Genomic DNA, 26,937 nt, shown 5'->3' with positions numbered 1-26,937 from the left:
CTAGACGGCATGATTCAACAGTCACGTAATGAGCTATAAATCACTCACAAGAAATTTAGTTACCAAGGACAGACCTGGTGGGCAAACACCATATCTGTCGGATGGGTAGTTCAGATTTTACAACATTTTCAAGTAAAAATGCCGTATAGGAATGTAACTATCATTTCAGCATACAAGTGTTAATGTTACTTGAAATGGATGCATCTGCAATGAAACAATATAGAATATTTTAAAACACTGTAACAATGTGACACAGTTGTCTTTAAATGAGGGGAGATGTTGTTAGGTTCAGGGTAATAATAACCATCCAGTTCAGTCTCACAGAAAACACTTGTGATAAATAGCTAATCATATGTGCACATATATAATCATACATTCATGCATAGACAGCTAGCTGTGTTTGCTATACACATTTTTTAAGGATACATATGTTTCTTGCCAGCAACTTTTACTCACTGGCAAAGAATAAAACAGTTATAATTCTTTTATGAAAAAATAAACTCCATTCTTCCAGACAGACAGACAGGAGACCCTTGCAGTTTACAGAGTTCCCATTTAAAACTGCAAATGGAAAGTCAGGAGTTTTGAATATTCACACCTGGCAGCATTCCCTGTTCCCAGCTTCATTCTCTGATCCACAGAAAACAAGGATAAAACCTATACTCTTCCATGTATTTTAAGTAATACTTTGTTATTACTTTTTACATAAATACACACATTAATCACTTGTTTGTTGCATTATGACATTACACTGAATGCATGTATGTGTGTGTTTGTGAAGAACACATCGCCCAAAATAAGAAGAGGAAAACCCAAAACCAAAGGTGTCATCTGCACTGCAAGTATCCTACTAGCACATTGGAGTGTTGAGTTGCAGCAACACAAAACCCTGTGGTTGACCTTTACCTATCTAACCACGTAGAGAACATCGGAGTAACGGCCGTGCTGCTTTCTTGTGCCCTCTTCCCCTCAGTGCCTGCACCTCAAATACTTTTCAGGTTAAACAGAATTCAACACTGGGTTGCTAGGTAACAGGCCCAACTGCAAAAAGGCACCAAAAAGTGTGCAACATTTGACACAATTCCTGTGTTTAAACAGGATAATCACAAATAAAACAGTGGCAGTATCTTCAGTTGAAGAATTGTGAGTTCTGGGTTGGATTAAAATGGTCTTGCATGAAACTAAATCTATGTTGATATGAGCATGCCCAATATCAATGACAGTAAATGGTGCCTTCTTTAAAAAAAAAACAATTCTTAAAAATCAAATATGATGCCCTGTTGCAGGGGCTGCCGTACCAACATCGAAAATAAAAAAGAGGAAGTGGAAGAGAAAGCCAGATGTCAGATCATCAAGGCAGACTGAAGGCATCATACAGACATGGTTTAACCACATGCATCCATTGTCTTCACAATCAGCACACAAGGCTATAAAATCAGGCATTGCCACTGCAAGCATTGGCAAAGATTCAATCCACAGAATTAAAGTAAGGATGTGTGCAACCTAGATGAAGAACAAGACAGCAAATGAAGAAACAGATCAACTAATAAATAAAATGGAAGACTGAATGATAAAATAGATCAACACAAATATGCAAAAATATATAAAAAGTTACATTTGAACACCTTCACCCACAAATAAGGTGACCTTCATTCACTCTTGTCACTATTTTAATCATAACCTTAATCCATAATTTAACCTATAATGTTAAGTGATGATACACAGAATTATCACTTAACACTTATCACTTTTACACAGTATCTTTTACTGTGTAAAAGATACTGTGTAAATAAATGCTAAAAAAACATTTGAGATGCAATTTGTTACACTAATCTAATCTATTTGTGGTATGTACGTGCTGATAGGAATCTATGCCCTTCTGTTTGGAAAGTAAGTCATATTATAATTATGCTAAATTCCCTAATGTCATCCTACTCAGGGTTTCAAATTACTGTGCAATATGTTAATGTATATAAGTATCAGCATTCTCTAATTACCTTCCATCTTTTCCGGTTGACCTACCACCTTTTTATCTTTTCTATAGATTTTATTTCTCCAGTTCTTGTTTTGCCCAGATCTTCATAATTTGAATATTAATTGTGATTATTTTAATTTTTATGCCTTAATTCAGAATAACTTATAATAATCGCAATTAAAACAAGTGGGTAAACACTTAAAAAAAAACGGATACCATCGTGTGTATAAGTGTCAAAATAACACTAAATAAAATTTAAAAAAAATAACACTAAAATAAACAAAATGACAAGGGTGGCCTACGTAATTTATGGTATATGCATACACTACGACGTCATTATGAGTATTTTGTAGCAGGAGATACAAACCACCAGCCACAACTGAAATGTATGCATCTGGATCAGAACATAAGAGGGGAATTCATTTTGTCCTTTTTATCAGATTTACTTGCTCAGTCATGCCTTGAGATGCTTGACTTCCTGGCTGAAAATGGAATTGCTGCGTTATTTCTGCATTTGTGTTGATTGTGATGGTCTGTGTGAAGCAGCAACGTGTTCCCTTTTGAAGATTTACATTTCCTCTCAGACCCGGGAGGCATTGCCAAAGTAATGTTAAGCAGTAACGAGAAATCATCACCAAGTTTAATACTCTTTATTGTTATACACGATTCACATTTGTTACAAATGTAGAGTTTTAACATAAGCAGAATCCATTGTATGATTACCTGCTTAAGCAGTCAATGAGAGCTCATTTGCCTCCTACCACCTGATAAAAAGAAAACACACTCATTCTGTGCACCCTACTGACACCCACGAGGAAAAATCTCTGTGACCACAATGACATCTGCTGTCACGCAAACCTTTTCTCAGAATTAATATTGGCTGTAAAAATGAGATTTTTCTTTACACTACGCCGTATGTTTGAATAATTTTGTCAGCAATTCAGTTTGATGACATCACAAGGGAAAAGTTGCAGAATGAATTAAATGGAAGCAGTCTTTTAAGGATAGAAAGTATGCATTTTATGCGTGGTGCTGTATTGCCTCTCATCTGAGATTTCATCATTGCCTCAGAGTACACTTTTTCATTGTTCTTCATATCAACTGGAGTTTAATATTTAATTTTGTCTTTATAAACGGAGTTTATAATGACAAGAACCTCATAAATAAACAATACAATGTTCTACGCTATTTATGACAGGATAATGAACCTTTAGGTACGGTATACAATGCTGTGCAAAAGTCGTACACACGTTCAGGAGGTCAGGTATGTGCATGTATGAATGAATAAGACAAGCACTACAGAACTGTGTAACTGAATAAAGATGTAACTAAATTTTTAAGGTGTGGTGTATGAAGCTTCTGTAATTAATCAACCCAGGACAGAAAAACAAGGGATAGACAATACATGAGGAAGATACCCTTAAGTGACTCAAAGAAGACAAGCATTGAATTGACAAAATGAGTAGCAGAAGGCTTCGATGTCTGTGCTCTTCCATAAAGAGTGCAAAGTAATACCTGAAATTAGGACTTAAAGGATGTGCTGCTGTAAGAAAACTTCTGTTAAAAACAGGGAACTAAATGTACCAACGTAAAGTATGTACAGATCGTTACTTTTGCACCAGAGTAGAGCAGTGTGCATGGAAAAGTGTGAGTGTGTATGTATGTGTACAAGGTACATTTATATACATGTGTGATATACAATGTACATATTTTTATATTATATGTACATATACATAAGTACCAAAAAGGCCCTTTTAAGGCAACCTGCTGGCAGCATGGACGGTTTCTCTTTGAAAAGGAAGTGGTTATGATAATGTGAAATCTGCTGTTGAAAGACAAATTCAGAAGTCTGAAAGCTGTCTGCTAGGTTGCAGTGCTTTTCAGAGACTAGCATTCTTCTGTGTCACAAATCAGGTAAGGACATTTTTGAAACTATGTCCAATGACATTAGCTAAGACAGCACAGCTGTGTATCTTTCTGATCTTTCTGGTCCTTGAAAAGTAAAAGCCGCTGTGATTGCTGTGATTAGCACCGTGTAAAATATTTTAGGTGTGAAAACAGGCTCACAGAAGTGAGTGAAGCACGTACTGCATAACAAAAAATTGTTAATCACTTTCTGTGTATTGCACATATTCAAAAAAATGAGACCTAATCTTTTTTAAGAAGTCATTTCCATTTTTCGCTCAGTCCTGAACTGTACTTAAGTCTTTAAGTGAGAGAATCAATAGTTAAGTGGGTTTCATAAATGTTGCCAGAGTCTTGGCAATTCTAGAGCAGACTTCACAGGTCAAACACATAGATTTATTGCTGTGGGCTTGCTGTTTATTCCACTGAGAATTGAAAGTCATTCTTTAGCAAGGCTTGGAAACACCAGCGCAATGCAATGCAGGTGTGAAAAACACATAGTAAACTATGAACACAGCTGCCAATGGTACCATCTGAAATCTGACACATCCACCAATTGCAGAAGACAAGACAAAGTCTTCACCAGTTTGGTTCAAGAATTATAATCTATAATAATATTGGCCAGATGAAATCAATCCACCAAAATTAAAACAAAGATTTTTATTCTAAGAAATTAATATTCTGTCAGCATTTTGCCTTTGGAATAGTATTTCCACTTTAGTAAGAGGGATGAGTAGGTGTTTAGTTCTTTTTTTATCTTAATTACAAACCATACGCACACTTACCTCTGATGAGTGAATCAACTGCTAATGGTCGTAGATATGATTCTTACTGCTGTGTTGTGTTTAAATTCCTGCCAGTATTTGCCACTCTGTCTGTAACTAACAATTATATGTTTCAAAAGGATCTTGCTTCTTACTTTCATCTTCTCCAGGAAAGGGATTTCCCAACACAATCAATCAAAAGATTTTTCACTTTCAATGTGTTTGCGTGCATCTGGTGATTCTGGTCCAACCTGCTTTAGGTTTTTCATTTAGTCAGATAGTGAATGCTACGTAACACCATGAGCACCGCAGATACACACATATACAAGAAGATATGTTTGAGAAAAGTCCAAACCAAAGGCATTACTGAAGATATCGCACTAATTTGACCTGCCCCAAGTGAAAAGAATTCCAAATAATTGAAAAGTTTTTTTTTTTTTTATGGAACATAGTGATTCATCATGTTTCATGACTCACTATATGCAGTGATCTGATTTACTGAAATTATGTCACAGCAACCTAATTCAGTTCAGGCGGGCCCACATACCGATAATGTCGTCATGCCTGCTCTTTTCCAGGGCCATCATGAACAACTGTTCTTTTGAGGATGTGGACAGACTCATGACATCCCTGCAGCTGGTCATCTATATCCCCATTTTTGTGTTCGGGCTCATCCTGAACACCATGGCCCTGTTGGTGTTATGTTTCGTGCTGAGGAAGTGGACTGAGTCCACTATCTACATGACCAACCTGGCGCTGATGGACCTGCTGCTCCTTTTCCCCATGCCCTTCAAGATGCATGCCACTAAGTACCACTGGAACGGGGACAAAAGGCCCTTCTGCTCCTTTCTGGAGAGCCTGTACTTTGTGAGTATGTACGGGAGCATCTACACCATCATGTGCATCGCAGTGGACCGTTACGTCGCCATCAAACACCCGTTCCGGGCCAAGCAGCTGCGCTCCCCGCGGGTCGCCCGGATCATGTGCGTGCTGATCTGGGTGCTGGTGGTCGGGGCCACTGCTCCCGTCTACCGCTTCCACACCGAGAATACGGCCGAGTTCCGCTGCTTCCACGGCTTCTCGGACGCGGGCTGGAACCCCGCGCTCATTGTCTGCCTGGAGGTGCTCGGCTTCCTAGTGCCTGCGCTAGTGCTGGTGGTCTGCTCCGTCAAGATCATCCGCGCGCTGCAGGCCTCGCAGCAGGACAGAGCCACGAGCCAGGCCTGCATCCGGATCATCTACAGCAACCTGTGCATCTTTCTGGTGCCCTTCACACCCAGCCATGTGGGCATCTTCCTGCAGTTCTTGGTGCGCTGCGGCACCATCACCGACTGCGGCACTCAGACTAACATCAGCCTCTTCGTACAAGTGGCCATGAGCCTGGCCAACGTGACCTGCTGCCTGGACGCCTTCTGCTACTACTTCATCACCAGGGAAGTGCGCAGCGTCAGGGGCACAATAAGACAGTCCCTCAGCCACCGCAGGACGAACAGCACGTCTGAAGTGTGCCAGGCCCCGTGAGCCCCTCCGCGTCACATTCTCCAGTGAGTCAGCGTGGGCATCAGTGGCTGTGGCCTGGAAACACAAAAATGTGACTCATTCAGCAAGGGCTATTGAGCACTGCACATGAACAATGTAAAGAAGATGACGATGTAATAAAGCTTAAGCCGAATTTGCTGAATTTAAGCCAGGTTTGAATACTTGGTGGGGAACTATTGCAAATATTCAACGCAGTTAAACTGGAGCTGTGTCAATGCACAATGCATAATTGTACATAAGTTATGTAATTTTTCTAGGATAAATGTCTCTGCAATGATAATACATTTTAATTATAATAGTAATGAAGGGATAGAGAGGAAACTGCCTCTGCTCTGTTTTCAACTCACTTGGTATGTGCTTCTGTGGACAGTGATAACCCCTCACCAGTTTCAGCCTTCATGAATCATTTCCATTTCATAAGTGGCAAGAAATGACTAATAATTATTAATTATAATTAAACTCTGCTATCAGAGATTGTGGAGAAAAGATTGTGGAGATCTAAGACTTTTTTAAAGGGCTAAAACAGTTTTCCTTGGTTAGATGACACATTATTTCTTAAAGCTGTTCAAAAAACAGATTAAATCTCAATGACCTGTGCGCTTTCCATGAAAAATATGGTGAAAGCAGGTTTATGAAAGGTTAATTAAAATAATTTTTAGGGAGACACATGACCAAACATAATTGCATCAATACTGTACATTACCACATCTATAAATGCACACTGTAAATGTCCGTCTCACTATTGTATAATATTTATTTGTTATATAGTTGAATAAAATGCAAATGACAGTACTGTGTGCTGGATATACTACAGAAGAGTACTATGCGCACTCAGAGTTTTGCCCAAACAACAGTTTTCCAAAGTAAAGCAGAACACATTAGAAGCTGTCTTCCTGTTAGAGGCCACCATGAATCACTCTGTTCAACAAATGGTTTCACTTCATTTCCTGTAACGCATACTTACACATACTCATACACATTCACATGTTCATGCACAAAAACACATTTCAGAAATGTTTACACTTTTCATATGCCAACATGTTGCAGATATTGCTGTGATTATGGCACCTGTGATTTCGCTTGTCAAGGTCTCCAATCACACACCAATCTCTGCCATGGATTGCCAATGTTAATCAGCATCAATGCTGAGGGCGTATGTGCTGCTGGCCTACTTGTTTCAAAGCAATGAAAAAAATCATTACAAATGGGGCAAACGGAGGAGAGAGAGAGCGACAGAGAGAGAGAGAGAGAGAGAGAGACTGGGTCACAAGAAATCATTTTTCCAGTAAAATAGGTATTGGAGACCTTAATTTTCATGTGAAGATCACAAAGATTACAGGGTATTCTACCACATGCCACAAACAAGTAAAAAGAAAAAAGAATTAAAAAAAACAATTTTAGTACAATTAGCAGTGCATTTTAAGTCTACCTTCTTTGAACCTCACAACCCTCCACTGCTTTTAGTGTAACACTGTCCCCTTGTGGAAGATTCTGTAACAGCTGCATCTGCAATTTAGATTTCTGTCTGCAGGGAAAAATGTCAAATGTGATGATTAAATAGTGTGATCACGTTACACACATTGCATTATCTTTTGGCCTATGACACAAATGCATGTATCAGCATGCTGTCCTCATAAAATTATAGAGCAATTGTGTGCCAGAACTCCTTAAAATGCAACTGTTTTGCCCGCATGCAGGACACGCCAACTTCCTGTTACATATGAAAAGGAAAAACACCTCACTCGTGCCTTGGGTGGTTCCTTTTTTATCAGCAATCAATGCACACCTTTGTTTGAAAACTCGTGCCGCTGCCCATTGGCCCGGACTGATCACATGGATAGTCTAAGCCAATTGCATGCAATATTCACAACCGGGAGAAACTCACTTTGATTGACAGTTTTTAAACAATGAGATAAATTCATACCATGCTGGTCTGTGAAAAAGAGGTAAGACAAAATGCTGCAGTTACATCAAGTATGGTATCATATGTTTGGTCTGGCAATGGCATAATTATTTTTCCGTCCACATGTCTGTCAGTTGGTCCACCACAGACGATTAGATAAGAGTTGGCAGACAGAACATGTCCAGTGTAGGATAGGGTCTCTGTGCTGATCAGGGGTTACCGTGTCTTTAGTAAAGTTGCTTGTTGAAGTGGATGTGGGATCTCAACAGCATCCTAAAGCGGGAGATATGAGAGAGTAGGACTGGAAGAAAGGGAGACTGCAGCCCCCATGTGGTAAGTGATCGACAGTACAGGGTGGTGACAGAGCAACACCACATTTCAACCCACAACTAGATGACATATGAGAATCTTGGCAACAGCTTAATTTCAGCTGTTTAATATAGCTATGGATAACACTATGGGGAGGAGGGATTTGAACAGGAGATATGTTTTGGTCTCAAAAGAAATATCAGACTCTTTCTGGCTCTTACACAACATAAGTAATTTTTTCATTTATGGACCAAACAGGCAAAACCTTATTTGGATATAACAGAGCAAACACTTCAGTTGTGGATAACCAGCACGAGTTTGTACAAAGAAGCTACGATAGGTGGTCCAATTTGATCTTTTCTTTTTTGTTTGTTTCAGTTAACCTCTAACATCCTTGCAGTCTGAGCTACTGAGAAACTTAGTTTTTCTCGATCTTTGAGAGCTAGGAAGAGTTCCACAATGTTTCTTTTCAATGTTTTTTTTCTAAAAAAAATGCTAGATGGATTTTATTAGAAATTTAATATAAAGATCAGGATGTAAAACTACTCTTAAACTTAAACTTCTGCTTTAAGTGTTAAAAGTCTTCCACGTTTAAAACAAACAATGTTATTTTAATACAGAACCTGAGACCATGGAGCTTAATTGCCTTAACTTTCAGAATAGCAGTTTAAAAGAGTCAATAAAAACATGACAGCATCTCACTTGACTTCCGTTTCTGTCAAACCTTCTTTGTGGTTAAATCATGCAAGCATGTGCCGCGCGTCGTATTTTTACAGTTATCACAGACTCATACACAAAGGGACTGCACTGAGGAGGAAGTCCCCTCGCCATGTGCCGTCAATGCAGCACGACCAGTCTTGTCTGCAAAGCTGTAGGAAGTCGGACTGGTGAAGTCTTGGCCTACGCTGTCGCAGCATTATGAGAATGAACTTCGAACTGTCAGATGTAGCGTGCAAAAACTGATGTGTCTCTGCGTGTTCATTCTAACAGATGAATTCCCTCATTATTTGCGGATTTGCATGGTGCTGTAAAGAACAATGATATGACACATGATCACAGGTGCAATGCAGTGTAAGTGAAACACTGACAGCAGGAAGCACAAGGCTGTACGGCAGCAGCACCTGTGACTTCGTTGTGTACTGACACAATTATGGGGTTGCACACCCACATATCCTGTCTCTCACAATGACTTTCCTCTGCTTTTGAATCTGACTCAATGCCACAGTGATGATCCTTCAGATCCACTAGACACTGACAGAGTAAGTGTACATCTTTTTCCTTCCTTTTTGCTTCTCCTATTGGCTTAATTTGGTCTTCTGTCTTAGCCCACGCTGTGGTGAGATATGTAGCAGAAAATAATTTAATATTGTCAGATTATTGATTCTGTACTCATTGTAAACTCAGCCACAGTAGGAAATGTTGCAAAATAGTGTGCCAGCTGTTGAGCATTAATATCTTATGGGGAATTGTTTCAAAACTGTGTCACTTTTTTCAGATGTATTTCAGTCTAGACAGCTTCCTGTTAAGCAGGTGTCAAAGAGAGCACATGTCTGTGAATGAAAATAACTTATAAAGACAGTAAACACAATTGATAGTAATCACAAAGCTGGCTTGATTTGGTTTTACAGCTGATAGGTTGTTGCTCTGTAAATCAGGTGTAAAAACACAATGTTGTGGTACGCGTTATCATGCGGAGCCATCAGAGATGACCTTCAGAACTCTGTCACTTTTACTTTTACATCCACATGTTTTTGTGCCCCGTTAGCGTGCTTTCACATGAAAACTATGATTTTTTTTTTTACTCTAGTAACTAAAAGCTATCCAATAGTTCTGAGATGTGGGATTCTTAAAATCAATTTCAACTCCACCTCAGGCAGTTCAGGAAATGTTCAAGATCAAGTTAAATTCATTCATTGAAAAAACATTGTAGAAAATGCTGACCAAATTCAATTCATGAATTGTATATCAATTCATTCCCTGAATGTACTGAATTGAAATCGAATTGACCCCTGATATAAATATGCAGCATAGTAGTAATAACTGTAAATGTAAAAAAATATATAAATATTATTATTTCTACAAATATGTTAATAACAGCCATTTTCCTATGCATCACTTTTTGTATACACTGTGAATTTAACCTCACAAACAACTCGTATGGTACCACACGAAAACAATGGTGACATCGCTGTGAGATGAGCTTCTCAGCAATGATTCCAGAACCAAAAACATGTTACACAGCATAATATCATCCTATACCCCACAGGGTTGCTATAACATAATCATATAATACAAAAAAAAGACCAGTGATTGTTACATATTTAGTATATGGCATATTTTGACTTAAGTAAAAGTATTTGTGACTTAATTAAACATTAAACATAATTAAACATATGTCTATTATTAATATAGGTTCCCTAGGATTTCACCTGTGAAACTAAGCTTGGGTTTACAACATAGCCCAATAAGATAGTGCTTAGATCCTCTCGTTTATCTTGAAATTGTTCCTGTACCTGCAAGTGTGGCTTGTGGCTTGTGGCTATTTAATGTACCTATTTCCACACAGCTTTTTTAACGGGTTTAGCCCTGACAAGAATTACACCTCCATGTCTGGAAAGACATTTTAGGCTTTAGACCTTGTCCTCATAAGGTGGGGAGCAGTTGTGATGTCCCCAAAGTACCCTAAAACATCTTCCATTTAATAGAGAATGCCCAATGTAATAGGTACCTTAATGTACAATATATTATATGTGTACATATATATTTCAATCCATTTGAGGAGCTGCATAGAATAGAAGCTAGAGCCCTGAATGGAGCTGAATGCAAAATTCCATTTTCCTGTTGAAAAACTCTGCTGCAATGCTGGTTTACAGTTAATACAGTTCATATGTTCAGCACATAAATCATGTTATCCTATCATGTTAACTACAGTATACAAGAATCAGTGTTACTGTAGCTGTTCCTGAGGAAAACCCCCAAAAGAGTATAACTCTTGACGTAGGAAAGGCATGAGTCATACACAACCCATAATTTGTCAGGTGACATACCAGCTATCCCAGTACACTGTACTGTCTCACCCTTTCTGTTCCAATCTCTATTTGCTGCAGAATGGATCTGTGTGATGCTGTCTGCTGGGTTCAACGGATCATCTACATACCCACAACTGCTGTGGGTCTCCCACTGAACCTGGCAGCTCTGTGGATGTTGTTTTTCCGGATACGACGCTACACAGAGTCAACTGTTTTTCTGACCAACCTTGTCTTAAGTGACATTCTTCTCATATTTTCCCTCCCTTTCAAAATTTATGCTTATAACAGACGATGGGGGCTGGGAAGGAATTTTTGTTCATTTTTGGAGAGCCTGGTATATGTAAACATGTATGGGAGTATTTTATTTATAGTGTGCATTTCAGTGGATCGTTATATTGCCCTGAGGTTTCCATTTAAAGGCAAAAAACTTCGCTCTCCTCGGAAGTCTACAGTCATTTGCCTTGCAATATGGATTTTAATTTTTGCAACGAACCATACAGTGTATACTTTGCATGACCACGGTGAGTGGTGTTTCCAGAATTTTTCAAACACGACCTGGAATAAAGTGGGAATTGTTGTGTCCATGGAGATCACATTCTCTGTCAGTACGACCATCATAATTTTCTGCTCCATCAACGTCTTGCTGATTCTGAGAGGCTTGAGAAAACAAAACCCACATGACGAAAAGCTGAGGAACAACCAATCGGTGAAGATAGTCATCAGCAACCTTATCGTATTCCTGGTGTGCTTCATACCGTACCACATTGCTGCACTCATTTATTTCTGGGCGAAGAACAGCATGGTGGAACCAAAGGATATCAGTCCCCTGAGGCAGTTTGTCCACATCAGTGCTTGCGTGAGTAGTGTTAACTGCCTGTTTGATGGCATTGGCTACTACTTCATACTGAAGGAGAACTGGTTGGCAGCTAAACAGGAACGAAAACAGCTTTCAGTCAGACAGCAAATACATGAAAGCATAAGAGGTACGAAAAGAGAAAAACAGGAACTCAACATGGGCAAAACAGCGGCAGGCAAATGAATGCACTATTTTTTCTTTCTCTGTGGTCCTGCTGGTGAGGGAGAAACAGACACCACCACAGAGAGTTAACTGTGAAATGCTTAAGAAGAACCAATATATTTCATATGTTGCCCTGAATATCCTCAGCCAAGGCACCTTCCAGGAAGAATGCAAATACATATTTCATGACAGAGTATGGGCTGTGGGATAATATTCCAAATGCAGTGTGAAGTATTTGATAAGGTTTTGTCTTTGAGAGACAGTGGTGGTGTACAGAAACTACAGATTCATATTATTAAATTTATGTGGGATTCCTTTCAAAGACATTTTCATTTTGTTTGTGACAAATATTTCATTTCTTAAGTGCCCTATAGCCTTTTAAATCATTACATATTACATTGGTTAGTCTCTTAGTCTAACTCATTTTGCTTTGGTAAATAAAAAACCTCTTCCTCAACCTCTTGATACATTGTGCATATTCAGAGCTCTTGGTTGCACCATTTTGAAAGAGGTGTTTGATAAAGGCAACAGATAGCCAAACTGAAGACAGATCAGAGGATAAGTGAATTGATTCTCACATTTTCTACTGGTGATGGTCAAGAGATGAAATAAGATTAAGAATTAAAAAGATGCTTACACTGATAAACATTTATCACGCAAGGGCATATCACAGCAGCATCAGCTGTCTCCTTAAAATGCTATTCCTCTCTAGATTCCCTCTGGAAAACTGAAAAGGAGATTCATGCATGCCTATCTATCCCAAGATCATTGTGAAGGAGACCCTTCACCTGTGTTGAATTGCCTACCCTTAAAATTCTCTGTTTTAAGTATCATTATTAAATTAAAAATGTGAAAGATTTTTCCCTCTGTATTGTGTGGTCATATTGCTGTCCCACAGATATGGAAAGACCAGTTTAGTTGCAGTGTTAACCGGTGTAAGTACTGAACCCAGGAACCATGGGTTTAAATCTCCAATTGGAACATGCTGTTGCATACCAGCTGTGAGGGGAGTATACGCACTGTTAATAATCATAGATGTGGTGATGGTGTGGTGTAGTAGTTGAGGACGTGGGCTTGATGAGTTTGCATATTTTCATTCCCAGATGGGGTACTTCTGTTTTACCCTAGAGCAAGGTGCTTAACCTGAATTGCTTCTTTAAATATTCAGCTGTATAAATTGACTTTTAGAAAGTAGGTCATGTAGGTTGCCCTGGATAAGGGTATTGTTAAATAAAGAATGTGGGACATCTGTGAAGGCAAATATATAAACAGTAACTCTATGTGACCAGCTTGGTGAAATAGACTGTACAAGGCGACAGAAATGGCTCTACATTACCTTTTATTATCATGCAAGGAAAACCGTTGACAAATTCGAGTTCTAAAATAAACTCCATTAGATATGTATATATACTATATATACTACATTTATAATCTATATTCAGATTCAGATGTAATGAAGTCAGAATGACATACAACATAGAAGCATCTCCCAATTAACAAATTTTCCACAAATACACCTATTCTGGTAATGGTCCCTATTTTTAATGTGGCTATTTCAAATGTTTAATACAGAACCCTGTTAACTCATACCTAGCTATAGCAATAGCAACAAAGTACTTTAATAGACAGAGACATTTAAATGATTGCAATGAATGATATTGCAATGAATCACTGAAAGGGTTATTTTCATTTAAACTACTCAAACTGATTTCTTATTGTAATCTGTGAAATTGTTGGCAATATGCCAACAATTTACATATCACAGTAAAATACTTTGCCAAAATTTATAATGCAGATTCTCAGATCGTCACTCTGTTAAAAGCATCATAAATGTAATGAATTGCAATTAATACTCCAACGACTCCCAATGTCCATGTTTTTCTCCCTCTGTGCAAACTCTTAAACTCTGCAAATGCTTTCTGAGGGGAAAAATAAAGATCTGAGATGAAGGAAATGACAGGTTCAGAAGGGTTATGCAGTCATATTTTAAAGGTGAGCTGGCAGTGGGTCCTCTTGGAGATCTGAAGGGCAGTGCCAGTCTTCCAGAGCTGTGGAGTGAGCTCATTCGTCCTCCTCTTCATCCTTTGAGGTCATCAGTTGAGTAAGATGTCACATCAGAAGGTACTGTTAAAAGGAGACAAGTAAATTAGAGTTTCGGTATTTCATTGACAGCAATGTAACATATGCAAGCAATGAGCAATGTTAAATCCCTACCATAGGTATTCATTGTAAATCAAATAAAAAAAAAAACATTTATGTACCAAACCAGCCAACTAATATAGTTTACTCAAGATATCTTGTGCACCCGTTCCCCAAAGGTGCATCATGTCCCTGTGCGTTTGTGCAGCAGCACTGCTGAGCTCAGTTGGACAGCACAGGGAAAGCTGCTTCTCTGGCTGCTGTTGCTGGTATATTATAAATGAGCTTCCCTCTGCTCTGAGCCCATGGCTGTGGGCTCTGAGGCTGCCATATGGTGAGCCATCTGGGGCCAACATGGTTTAAGATCCCATGGAGAGCGCCGGTCTTAAGACCAGGAGCGCTTTGTTGAGAGGCTGGGGGAGGAATGGCGTTTCCAACCTGTGAGGAGCAGGGAATGACTGGAGCCGAGGTTGAAAGATTCAATGAGATTCAATTGGCGCAGGATTAATCTTTGTTTGACCAAAAGCTACCACACTTCTGGGCTCAAGATGACCTACTTGACCCTAACCAGTGAGGTCAACCAAAGTAGGTTATTAACGGAAGCTGTTCTTCTCTCTAAAACCTCGGCATTCACCTCTGCTAGAGCTGCCTGTATGTCCTCTGTCCTAATCCCCCTCAATCTATTGACTGTTTTTGGTACAGCTGACCGTTAGATCCTCTTGGAAACCCTGGCCGAGCCGGGCAATTTTGGAACCTAGCGATTTTCATCATTCCCACCAGTTAATATGGTATGACTCAGCCTTTCCATAGGAATCCCTCAGGGATTCACCGTGGTCTCCTCTTCTTCCTGTGTACAAAACCTCTGGGTTTGATCACCTTCTCCCATGGCTTCTCTTACCACAGCAGTGCAGAGGTATACACCCACCGACAAGCATATTTCCTCACACATCAAGGTATGCCTCAGTAATGTATCTAATTGGATGATCAGTAAGCATGTCGAGCTCAATCTCTTCAAAACTGTGTTGCTTTTGCCTGCCATCTAAACTGTCACTACTGCATGGTTTACCCTTGATAACATGACTGTGTCAGCATCCCAGACTGACAAGACTCTGGCAGTGGTGCTGGATACTAACCTGTCCTTTGCAGATAGTATAGCAGCAATGCCAAAAGCTATATCCACCTGTTTCTTACTATCCACTCAACACAGCTCTTGGTCCAGGCTTTTGTGCTTTCCAGGCTGAACTACAGCAATTCTCTTCTAGTTGCCCCCCAAACAAGTGCCATCAGGCCCCTCCAGCTGATTCAGAACACAGCAGCTTGACTGATCTACAACAAATTAAAATGACGTCATGAAGCTGTCCTCATCACTCCGCATCTCCTCAAATAAAATTCAAAACTCTGGTTCTTGTCTACTAACCAGTAACAAGAATATATACATATACATATAAATATAGAGCTCCACATACCTGTCAGGCCAGTAGGACTGCTGTCCATTTTCCAGCACAGACACAGAACCTCCCAATTCAAGGTATATTTTCACTCTGTGAACACTGACCCCTTCCCCCATCTAACATCATGGTAAAAGCCTAGGGATAAAACTGATGGCAGTTTAAGTACTGAAAACAAAAGCCTGGTGGCATTATAAGCTTTTTACAGCAGCAAAAGCTCAATGGTATAAACAAGTTGTAGCAATTAAAGCTTGTGGCAGTGCAAGCTTGATGGAAGGAAATTGGCGGTAGTAGTTTAACGTTGTGCACCTCATGACATCACTTTTTCCCTTTGTGGAAATATTTCCTATAAAGGTACTACAGTTCATGGATGGCACTAATGATTCATTATCTATATGACTACTTGCCTAACCCAATTTAATGCATTATTTTTTGCTCTGGATAACAGCCAAATGAGTGAATGTAAATGTAAAATGCAAAAGCTGAGCTCTAACAATACGGTCTGTAAAGTAACCAAAAGTGTACCAGAGAATTTCATTTGAACTCCAAATGCAGGCAGGGCTATAATACCCCTCCTCCTCTCCTCAGAATAAAAGGAACGCTTAATTGTGCAGCTACTAGACTAAATTCCACATACATATGCTGTATGTTCAGTCGATGCAAATACATGCAATTTAAAATTCCAAAAAAAACACACTGTGCACAAAACTACAACTAGCTCTAAATGTGCAGTATGAACACTAGACAAAAATCAGAGTTACTGAAAAACAGCACACGCACCAAAGCACAAGAGATGGATTCACTAATTTATTCATATATATAGGCTTTACTAGCAGACAAAATATACAGATCAGTTGAAGGTACAGACTGACACTTAAGTTCCCTTACAACAGCAATTAATTACTTTAGTTCAATTTCTGAACTAAGGCTTTTTTCATGGTTTTATAAAATATTCATACAGTGCAGGTACTTGGAGAAATGGACATGCAGAGCAAAGAAAAGGAGGGCAATCTGCCGGTGCGCAACAGGAGCACAGCTGGAAGGGAGGCAAAGCATGGGCAAGGAAGTGCTAAGAAATCAGGAAGCCAGAGCAGAAGAAAGAGAGCAGCAGAGGCATGGCCCACAGGAGAGATCCACATTTCCACAATGGCAGACAGTAGTTCTGCTGGGGATGAATTCTATAATTTCATACACATACAAATACAAAAGAGAATTACTATTTAAAATAAATAAAAATGCATTAAAAAGGGGTTTGGGAGTGAGCCAAAAGGCCCACGGGAGAATTAAAAGCCATATGCAGCATATATAGTAGTGTGGGGTGTGACAGGAGATTCACCACAAAGTTAATGCCCAAAAGATGTTTTAAAGTTGCCTTTATGTTTTTAAAATTCTGCTACTTGTTTCCTGGTTGGAACTGACACAGTGCTCTACAAGTCCAAGCACCGCTAAGTGCATCAAATTTAAAATGCCACATGGAACGTCTGCAATTCCATAAATCAAGCTGCAAGGTTCTGCCTACCCGAGGAAAAAAACATGGATAGCGTTTAGGATAGAAGCCAGTAAAGAAATGTGAGCAGCATGACTGAGGAGGAAGAGAATCCCAGAAGAGAGAGAGAGAGAGAGGGGAAAAAAAAAAAAACTTTAAATTATTACTGTAACAACAAACTGAAGGTGTGCATGCAGAGAAAAACAGGGTTTCATTACACTGACAATGTGCAAAGAGCACTCAGGAGAGTTTATTACTGGATGAACAGTGCACCATATTTCTCAAGAGGGAGGAAAGAGAAGAGTCACATGGAAACAAAGATAGAATCAGCCTTCATTTTCCCCTCACACTGAGCTAAATCCTTTGTTGTTCAATTTTGGGAAAAGACTTCACCTCTGCACAGTATATAGAACAGCATGATTGTGCTACATGTAACATTGAAACAATCAAGAATAACTAACAATGCCATAATAATCACATTATTGTAACAAACATGGAAAATTCAACTTTGGACAAATACCAAATACAGTAGGTTTAAATCAACTCTTAAAAACGGAACGAACGATACCATGCTTAAAGTGCAACTGAAACTAAACGCACGGGACAGCGCTACAGTGGCTGGGGAGATGCTTTAGTGTTGAGCGGAGAACTCTTCGGTTAGGCTGCGTCGCAGATGACGGTTTCGACCACAAAGGTGTTCTCGAAGTGGCGGATGCGGTGACAGTTCCGGGCTCCGCGTTTATCAATACCTGTGGAAAAAAAAAATACAGTGGAAGAGTTCAATTTCATATAGGCTCAAGCTTTTCAAAGCAGCAAGATCTGGCTCAGATAAAACAGCTGTTGCAAGTATGGGAAGCATGACGACGCAACCCAAAGGTTCAAAGCTTTCTGTGGAACAGCACAAAGATTTCTGTAGGACAGGACAAACCCAATGGTTTGTTCTGTCCTGTGGAACAAAATACAGGGAATCCAGTTACAGAGACTCAGGGCTTTCAATGAAAGACAAGGAGGAAATTATTCTTGCAGCATTATCAGCTTACTACATTGCACAATATTAAGTTACTATACTACAATCTGTATCTATACAGATTTTGCAACAATACATGCATGATACTCATGATTCAAAATGTGTTATTTTGTAGCCTGGACTAAAGCTGGCTCTGCACAAGTTAGTGGAACCTGTCCTGATCATGTCCAGCTGCTGGATCAACTGGACTCATTTCCTCCAGAGGTCTATTACAAACCTCTTACATGCATGACTGAGTGGAGGATCCCTGCCAGGCCTTGGTTGCTTGCTGCCATTTGGTTGATCCTTTGTGGTCTTTTAGGCCTAGGCTCACTCCAAGCTACAGAGTTCACAGGCTTTCCATCAGTACCTTTACTCACCTCACTTTTCATTCAGCTAGACCAATTTACCTCATTTGTGCACGCACTGCAAGTTTTAAAGATCTGGAAAGTCTTCTAGTGTTTCAGCCAAAGAACAGTGAAGTGGGCCCGCTCAGCTCCCTAGAGTGATGCGTAAGTATACAAGCGGTCCAAACTCACGTCTCCTGGAGCTCCGGCGCTTCAGTCGGTAGGTGTCCTTGCCATTGCACAGTCTGTAGATGAAGGCACCAAGCTGTCGCATGTTTCGAACGCGGCCCGTCACCACCATCTCCTCCTGGATGAGGTAGGTCTGGGGAAGGTAGGTCCCCTTCTGCAGAAATGGAGAGACAAAGGATATTCAAATTTGAGAAGGCATTAAGGAACAAGGGCCATACCACGCTAGCAGTGAGCCATTTCATTTTTAAGTTGGCTTGATCCGATTTTATGTACTTAACTCCTTCTACAGCTTTTCAGCTACATTTATCAAACTTGACCAATAGCGTCAGCTAGTATGAGACTGAATCGCTTGTTTTTTGTGCCAATGCATACATCATTTTTGGAGATATAAAAAATGTCCCTTGTCTAACATGGATAGAATGTTCATAACCCTGACATTCACAACAGGTCTGCTACTACGGCCACAGATACAGACACAGACGTTACTCTCATGCATTCAGCCTCGGTCACACATTCTCACACTCCCTTACAAAATCTCACACCAGATCTGTTCACAGATACACTGCTAAAAGCAGACACAGACTTGCAAGAAAGACAACAGCCTGAAAATACAATTTGTTAGTAAGCTAGTACAGTACCGACTTAGCTAGCTAACTAGTTAAAATTAGTTTGCTAGCTAGGCAGTACAGTAGCTGGCTAAGAGGTAAACTGGCTTTAAGTAGCTAGGTAGTGACTGGTATAACAGCAGTGCCATAGTGGTGAATCAAACCGTTAACCTTATGGTTATGAGCCCTGCTCCTTACCACTATCCCCATAATGTTACATGTGAAAAGACCAATAAACATATAGACACAATACTGATACATTCTTCAAGGAGGAAACTAATGTGCAAACCAAAAAGCACAACAGTCTATGTAGCAGGTTACATGGCAGTGCCACCATAATCCATCACTCATTGGCTGAGACTCACCTATTCAATCTGAGACAGGTTTGCGAGCTAATGTATGTAAGGTACGCACTTCGCAAAGACATCGTCCATACTAAGAAAGTATCTCTTTCTTTACACAAACTATTGTGGTGCTCCCATTTACAGGGCTCCAGTTTACATGCATAGAAGATTCCTCCTCACAACTCCTCTCAAACAGTAAAATAAAAAGCCAGAGGATCTAAGCAACTCTGAATGGTATTCAACGGTGGCTGAAACTTTACGGTGATACAGTACCTTGACATTTATCAGCAGTTCCCAGAGGTTTCGTGGGGGCATGACGATGGTAGTGTTCAGCTCGATGACATAGCACTTGTCCAGTGCAATGTCATGGTATGCCGTCAGACCCTGGAGGCAGAATAGTACCAGAGAATGTCAGGCACAAAACAAATCCTGGCATGAGCAACTTAACTGACACCAGTACCTTAAGAATAAGCACTGAAGATAACCACTTATAGTGGTCTGTAACTCTTGGCAAGCTCTGAGCTTGTTACTTAACAGACACTCACCACAAATGATGGCAGAAGCAAAGGTACAACCCTTACACCGGGATGCCATATATATACAGATGCACACATGCATGCTTAACAGGAAATGTGTCAATACAGGCAATAACAACGGCGTACCTCATTGAAACGCTATGTCAAAAAGACATAGCAGATACACTGATAACAATTTAACTTTCCAAAAAACACATAATGAGGGGGTGGAGGCTGAGCTCACCCTGTGGAAGTCATGAATGATGTCAGCAGGGTCGCTTCCACCAAAGTGTGGCACGGGGACGCTAATCTGCTCATAGTTGTCCTCCAGGTAGATCCCCACATTCTCCTCCAGCTCCTGCCGCCCACGCAGTGGGGCATAGACTGAATCCTCATAGAGCACGCGGCAGTGAAACAGGTTCTCCTCGGGAATCTGCTCCACACAGCAGAAGACACAGACCTCACTAGCACGACAACAAAGCACTGGAGACCGAGCTTTAGCAGCGATTATCATCCATTTTCAATCTGCTAATTCATGTGAGTCTTAGGCAGCATTTGTGTAGACTAACAATGGAGGCAAAGTGTTATTTGCCTTGAATATAAGTAATAACAGCATAGTAACCTTGAAGTTCTGGGTATAGACAATTAAATATTCCGCCTTAATTATCCTCTCAGCGTGCACCTGGGGCCCAGCAAGGGATCATATTACAATTGCTGAGGTCCAAAAGAAAACTGCTGTTCATGTGTGCAAATGAGGTCGGGGGGGGAGAGGATCTTAATGTTCTGTAGATGCAAGAGAAACCCAGGTTTTGCATCATATGGCCTCTACTTGAACTCTGGCACAGCTAGATTTAAACCAAGCTCACTTTTGCACTTTATTCAGAGTATCATACCAGAGAACATGGAGTAATGTAGGCACTTAGCCTAGAGTGAGCTCTGCAATGCACATCGGAAAACAGAGCCATTTGCTCTATAAACTTCAACAACCCCATCCTCATAACCACCGCTTTACTCTGCTGTGAAAGCTGCTCCACACTAAAAGTTACAGATATTTTGCCATGATTGCCAGTGTCATTATCCAATCAAATATAAGCTACAGATAGATTAAGGACATGTCTCCACTGGCTTAATAGAAGGCAGTTTTTGGATACCAATTGCATAGAGGGAAAGCTTTATCTAAGGCCTACAGCTTTCCTCTGTGTAACCACTATTCTGAAGCCCCTGTTTTTACTATCCTTTTGCTTCTGGCTATCAGATAAATCCTTCAGGCCTTCATTCGGTCAAGATAGAGCAAATGTCACTTCATCGAAACACACACTGCCAGAATGATAAAGACCTTTACTGGAGCTCAAACTTCTTTAGAGGAAAAGTGGTCCACTTCCCTAGAGGTAGAGCTTCTCTCTCAAGATATAGAGGCAGTAATTAGATTAGCCCTGGCAAGAGTACTCTCGTCAGTTACCTAGCAGAGCCTTATTGCTGTGACTGTCTGACAACTGCAAGTATTTTTTTTCGATACTCCCATCTGTACTCTGGTTTCAGGCAGTTGCTTTTTTAAAAACAAACTACAGATGAGAAATGTGAATGCAGTGACGGCACCATTTTCCGTCCTTTAATGCTTACACCACAAATGAATCTAAGATCACTGACAAAAAGGGAGAGGCGGGAGACTGAAAAGGAGAAGCACCAGAACAACGTTACCTGAGGTATGAAGTAGTACCTATACACGTAGATGGATGCTAGCACTAGGCCAGACATGAAGACCACCAGACCAAAGGTGAGACAGCAAAGGCCGTTCACGGGAGACCTCTTGGACCGCAGAGGGAGAACCAGCTCCTCCTCCTGTGAACACATGAGCCTAAAGTCACACTGGAACAGAACACACACATATCCTGCTAAACAGTGAGACTGTGTTGTTGCAAAGCCACAGCTACACTTACACAAACCACTGCGGGTTGTGTGTGCATAAATGGGTCATAGGCTAAAACTACAGGAACCACTACAGGTTGTGCAGGCATAAATAGGTCACAGGCCAAAACTACACAAACCACTGCATACTGTGAGTCTAAAATGGAGTATAAACTGCAAGACACACAACCTATTTCTGCATAGTTGTTCTCTACTGTATTACAGAACTGCACTTGGGGACCAAAGACATATCAGATGTCTCCTGATCACTGGTACATGTACCAGTGCCAATCTCTCTGAAAACCAGACAGCAAGACCAATCCAAACCAGACAGTCGCAGCTTTTGTCTGGGATGAATTCCATCTAATGTGATAGGACCGGATATGAAGATAAGAACGGACATCATCTGTCAACTAGAGTATTCATTTGCAACATTTTTTCCCCATTGAATCAAAGTTCTAACTCGTTTAACAAGCACAGTCAAGTAAAACCTCATTCTGTAAATTCAAATCATCTCCTGTAGGGTGGCAAATATTCTACATGGCTAACTTTTCATGCTATGTATGATATTTTTCAACCTGTAATTGGCAAGGAAGAAAAGAAATGGTCACAGGTGATCTCACAGGAAAAACCATATTTGTTGGATCGCAAAACCACGCAGTGTGCCACTACAATTTTCATCAGTTTTTTTCATAAAGGTTTGGAAGAAAGGGAGATGTCTCTGAAGAGGCTGCCAAGCCGTAATGTAGTCATTCCGAGACGTGTGAGCAATATCGAGCCACCCCCGGTCTCTCAGTACATCTGCTATAGCCACACGCTGCTCGATCTGTGATGGCTGAACCAGGGAGACTGGAAGGTGTTACAGAGTGGGAACAGAGCCCAATGCTTAAACAGCAATTAAGAGTGCACGGTACTGAGACACTGCTTTGACCTCGTCTTCCTTAATTGGTTTTTTGCATTGCTTTCGCAGATGAAGCAGACATAGGTAGACAGGAATGCCTACTGGAAACACAGATTTATTTTGAGCAGGATGATCCAAGAAAAAAAAAAACTATCAATAGCTGTAACTGTAGAATTTACTGACGTAACAGCTAGTCCAAGGAACAGTCTGCACTTTGTGTCTTTTTCTAGACTGAACTGCAAAAACACCACTGAAGACTGCTGATTATAGGTTTACTATTCAGCAGCATTCTGGTGGAGAGACAGGACAGGACAGCATTTTGGTTACATATTTCTAACATGACCCGTTAGGGCATATGAAATGTCAAATTCCCTGATGACCGGGTCAGTAATACTACGTTCACATTTAGGGCCTTTTGATTACAATCCAGCCACGGTGAAATAAGTGTCCTCGTGGTTGTCTAAAATGTACAAAAATATATGCATTGTCCGCTCATAATCCACATGAAAAATCAACTAAACTTGTGCATTCTGGCACCAACTGAAAACTGCAATCTGAGTGAAGGACATGGAAAACGACTATTATTATTATTATGTGAATGAATGCATTTTTAAGACCATGAAAAGGTAATTATAGCATTTCAGCATGGCAATTGTGTCTTTCCACCAGCAATGCAATATATGTGGCAACAGTGTCACAGCCCAATAACATAATACGGCTGCAGTATTATCCATGAGCTTAGAGTGCACTGCAGGCCGGATTTAAGGGCCTCTTAATATTGACCAGCAGCTCAACCTACTCTGATAATGTGGCAGTAAAAATAATGTTGCTTATTTTTCAGAATTGAGGTTTTTAAAAGAGATGCTAACAAGCGAGAACACTTCCACCCAAGTATACAGCTATTCAGGGGCAAAAATCCATCACCTATGACAATGTATTCTTTAATCTAAAGATGCACCCTTCTCTTTCTCCCCATCTAATCTCTATTTTCAAAGATGTCAAAAGCGTGTTAAAGTGTCGTCTCGCGAAGCTGAACGTCCCTGCTGAGATGAGACGCATCTCTACCATGAGAGGAAGTGTTTGTTATACGATTTAAATGGTTACCGACAGAGGGTGACATAATGGGGTCTTCGTTTCCACGAACACTGTCTATTGGACAGAACCATCTAACGTTGAGTTTTATGTATCGTAATTGCAACAGACGCACATTTATGTAAAATAAGGTCATTCGTCCTGTGCATGTAAACATGTTATGATCCTTAACGATAAACGGACATCTCCATACGTCCCGTTGACGGTTTCAGGTGCAGACATTTTGAAACTTTAGTCCCAGCTATAGGACAGTGGCAGCTGCTAGGTACAGTGGGTTATAGTAATTTCTGTGTTTCATCCTGGAAACAAGTAACCTCCACTCATGTCTGCGGCAACGTCTTGCTCTTATAAAAATACACCTGGTCTGACATTTTAGGTATAAAACCAACTGGGCCTCCAGTACATTGCACATAGAAATCAATACAATCGCCATTACTGCAGTGGCAAGGCAGCGTTGCTTTGTATACATACTTAAGTATAATGGCGCTGGATAATATAAAAATATGGATTTATATCGCAAACCTGCACATAAGCATCTGCCATTTTGTCTGCCGACTTCGTATTAGACCCCCCCCCCCCCCCCCCCCCATCACCACCAACAAAAAAGGGGAAAAAATCCTTCCTTCTTTTCAAGTCCATTTTAATCATTTCAAGACATGATATAGTAAAAATAAATGTATTGGATTGCGTTTTAAATTAAACAGGCAAATTGTAGATTTGATGGGGCCTGGAAATTCTTAAGTTAAAAAGTGTGCAATTACTATTAACATGGATTATTTACTGTTAAACACTGCAAATCTCGTCGTGTGGGTTACATTTCCTTGTTTTCCTTTAGATGTCTGCTTGGCAAAAAGCCGACATTGTCACAAAGACTTTGATTAGACATGTGGTGGGGAGAGGAGCAATCTAAACATCGAATGAAACCATCAATTAAAGCGCTCTCTTTGAATCTATGCATCGCGGTGATTTTGTTAGTTGAGCAGGTACATTTGAAACGCACTGTACTCTGACACATTTAGCTACTGAAACACATTCATATCAATGCAGAATTAATGAAGAGGAGGGGATGAAGAACAAAGCAATTCAATGCAACATAAACAAATATGCTAAACTTACGTGCGGGTGTGGTATGAGAATCTCCGTTTTATCTCCATCATTGTCCTTCTCGGATTTTTGTCCAACGACCGGCTGGAAAGTGATCTTCACCATGTCTACCTCCAAGGACTTCCAATCGAAATGTATTCCTTGATGTACCAAGCGCGGATTAGCTACTTTAGTGGATACCAATACAATGTTTGCCGTTTGCTTTGATCAACCGGAAGTTTGGCGTTTTATTTTTTTAATCCCTCTTAAAGCGACAGGCTCTCAAAATGAATCAGTGCTTGGCCTCGGTAAAGTCAAAATACTGACGGCTCGTAGTCTTATGTAAAGATGTAAGGGGCTGCTTTTCGCGGTGCAGTCAAACGACATACACTGATTTAATGAAACAAAGCAAACAAATATACAAAACATATGCTTATTGATTAAATATTCATGACATCATTCTAGATACTTAAGATGCATTCGTCTTAATATGCATCTCTTTGGGCCGCTATTCCGTTTGGCTTGGAAAACGTCCATTTTCAAATCAGAGGGGACTAGGTCTTGAAATCAGATGTTATGTATGGTCTCAGATCAGGTACGATATTTTTTATTTTTTACACTACTGAGCGGCTAACAAAGGTCCGAGCATGGACTGCAAACTGCCTAGATGACAATTACAGCTCCATTTTAACAGTTCGACCACATTAGGTAAAGACAACCGTGTTGTTGTGAGCCAAACTCTAAAATACAGCCTTTCCTTAGATTAGATTGTATTCATGATTCAAGGTTTGGGAATTTTATGTGTGTTGTGCAGTGAATACTACTAATTAATACATACTATACTATACTATACTATATACTGCTTTGTTTTCAATAGTTTTTTTTTTTTTCACAGAAACTACCTAGACCTAGTATTACTAAGAATGGATCAATTTATGTTGTTGAAGAGTACTTCTCCAGCACTCCCCCCTACTATATCTTGCTAAACCAACAAAGACAAGAATGTATTACAATGCCTGTTTGGATTTTGGGTTTACATGTATGTAAAAAGAGAGAGTTGGAAAACCAGACCTGAACACTGTTAATCTGAATTTAATTTACAGTCACCATTCATTACGATACTTCTTACAAAGTGTGTGTGGCAGAAGGGGTGTATTTAGGCTAAAACCTTTAGATGATGGATCTAGAGGAAGTGACTGAATAAGTGAGATATATAACCATATATATATATAACCAGATATTTGTACTAAACTGAACAAAATGATTCAGTATAGGAAAAAAGGTGAAATTCCCATCACATTTGAAACTGCACTAAAGCTTGGCAAGTCACTCAGGACCTTAATTTCAGCATCATTCACACCACATCAGTGTAAAACAATCCATCGTCCAATCAGAATGGAGAAAGAACCCACATCATCACCACAACATGGATCCA

The 26,937-nt window shown here is 40.1% G+C and overlaps 3 protein-coding genes across 3 annotated transcripts; 2 read left to right on the top strand and 1 right to left on the bottom strand.

Annotated features, from left to right (window-relative positions):
- Positions 1 to 3,830: 3,830 nt before the first annotated feature.
- Positions 3,831 to 6,165, top strand: LOC118783635 (G-protein coupled receptor 55-like). The gene is made up of 2 exons (XM_036537588.1): positions 3,831 to 3,889; positions 5,223 to 6,165. The coding sequence occupies exon 2, from the start codon at positions 5,230 to 5,232 to the stop codon at positions 6,163 to 6,165; it is 936 nt and encodes a 311-aa protein (XP_036393481.1). The 5' UTR covers positions 3,831 to 3,889; positions 5,223 to 5,229.
- Positions 6,166 to 9,588: 3,423 nt separating this feature from the next.
- On the top strand, positions 9,589 to 12,500 carry gpr55a (G protein-coupled receptor 55a). Its single transcript, XM_036536000.1, has 2 exons — positions 9,589 to 9,654; positions 11,503 to 12,500. The coding sequence occupies exon 2, from the start codon at positions 11,504 to 11,506 to the stop codon at positions 12,461 to 12,463; it is 960 nt and encodes a 319-aa protein (XP_036391893.1). The 5' UTR covers positions 9,589 to 9,654; position 11,503; the 3' UTR covers positions 12,464 to 12,500.
- Positions 12,501 to 17,426: 4,926 nt separating this feature from the next.
- On the bottom strand, positions 17,427 to 25,765 carry itm2ca (integral membrane protein 2Ca). The gene is made up of 6 exons (XM_036537521.1): positions 25,536 to 25,765; positions 22,220 to 22,360; positions 20,766 to 20,954; positions 20,280 to 20,390; positions 19,061 to 19,211; positions 17,427 to 18,264 (listed from the first exon to the last, which is right to left on the bottom strand). Exons 1-6 carry the CDS (start codon positions 25,626 to 25,628, stop codon positions 18,173 to 18,175), a joined length of 777 nt encoding a protein of 258 aa, XP_036393414.1. The 5' UTR covers positions 25,629 to 25,765; the 3' UTR covers positions 17,427 to 18,172.
- Positions 25,766 to 26,937: the final 1,172 nt, after the last annotated feature.

Source organism: Megalops cyprinoides, chromosome 9 (assembly GCF_013368585.1).
Source record: "Megalops cyprinoides isolate fMegCyp1 chromosome 9, fMegCyp1.pri, whole genome shotgun sequence".
In the NCBI taxonomy this organism is placed as follows: Eukaryota; Metazoa; Chordata; class Actinopteri; order Elopiformes; family Megalopidae; genus Megalops; species Megalops cyprinoides.
The sequence above is the reverse complement of the archived record's forward strand: the minus strand, read 5'-3'. Positions and strand labels throughout refer to the sequence as shown.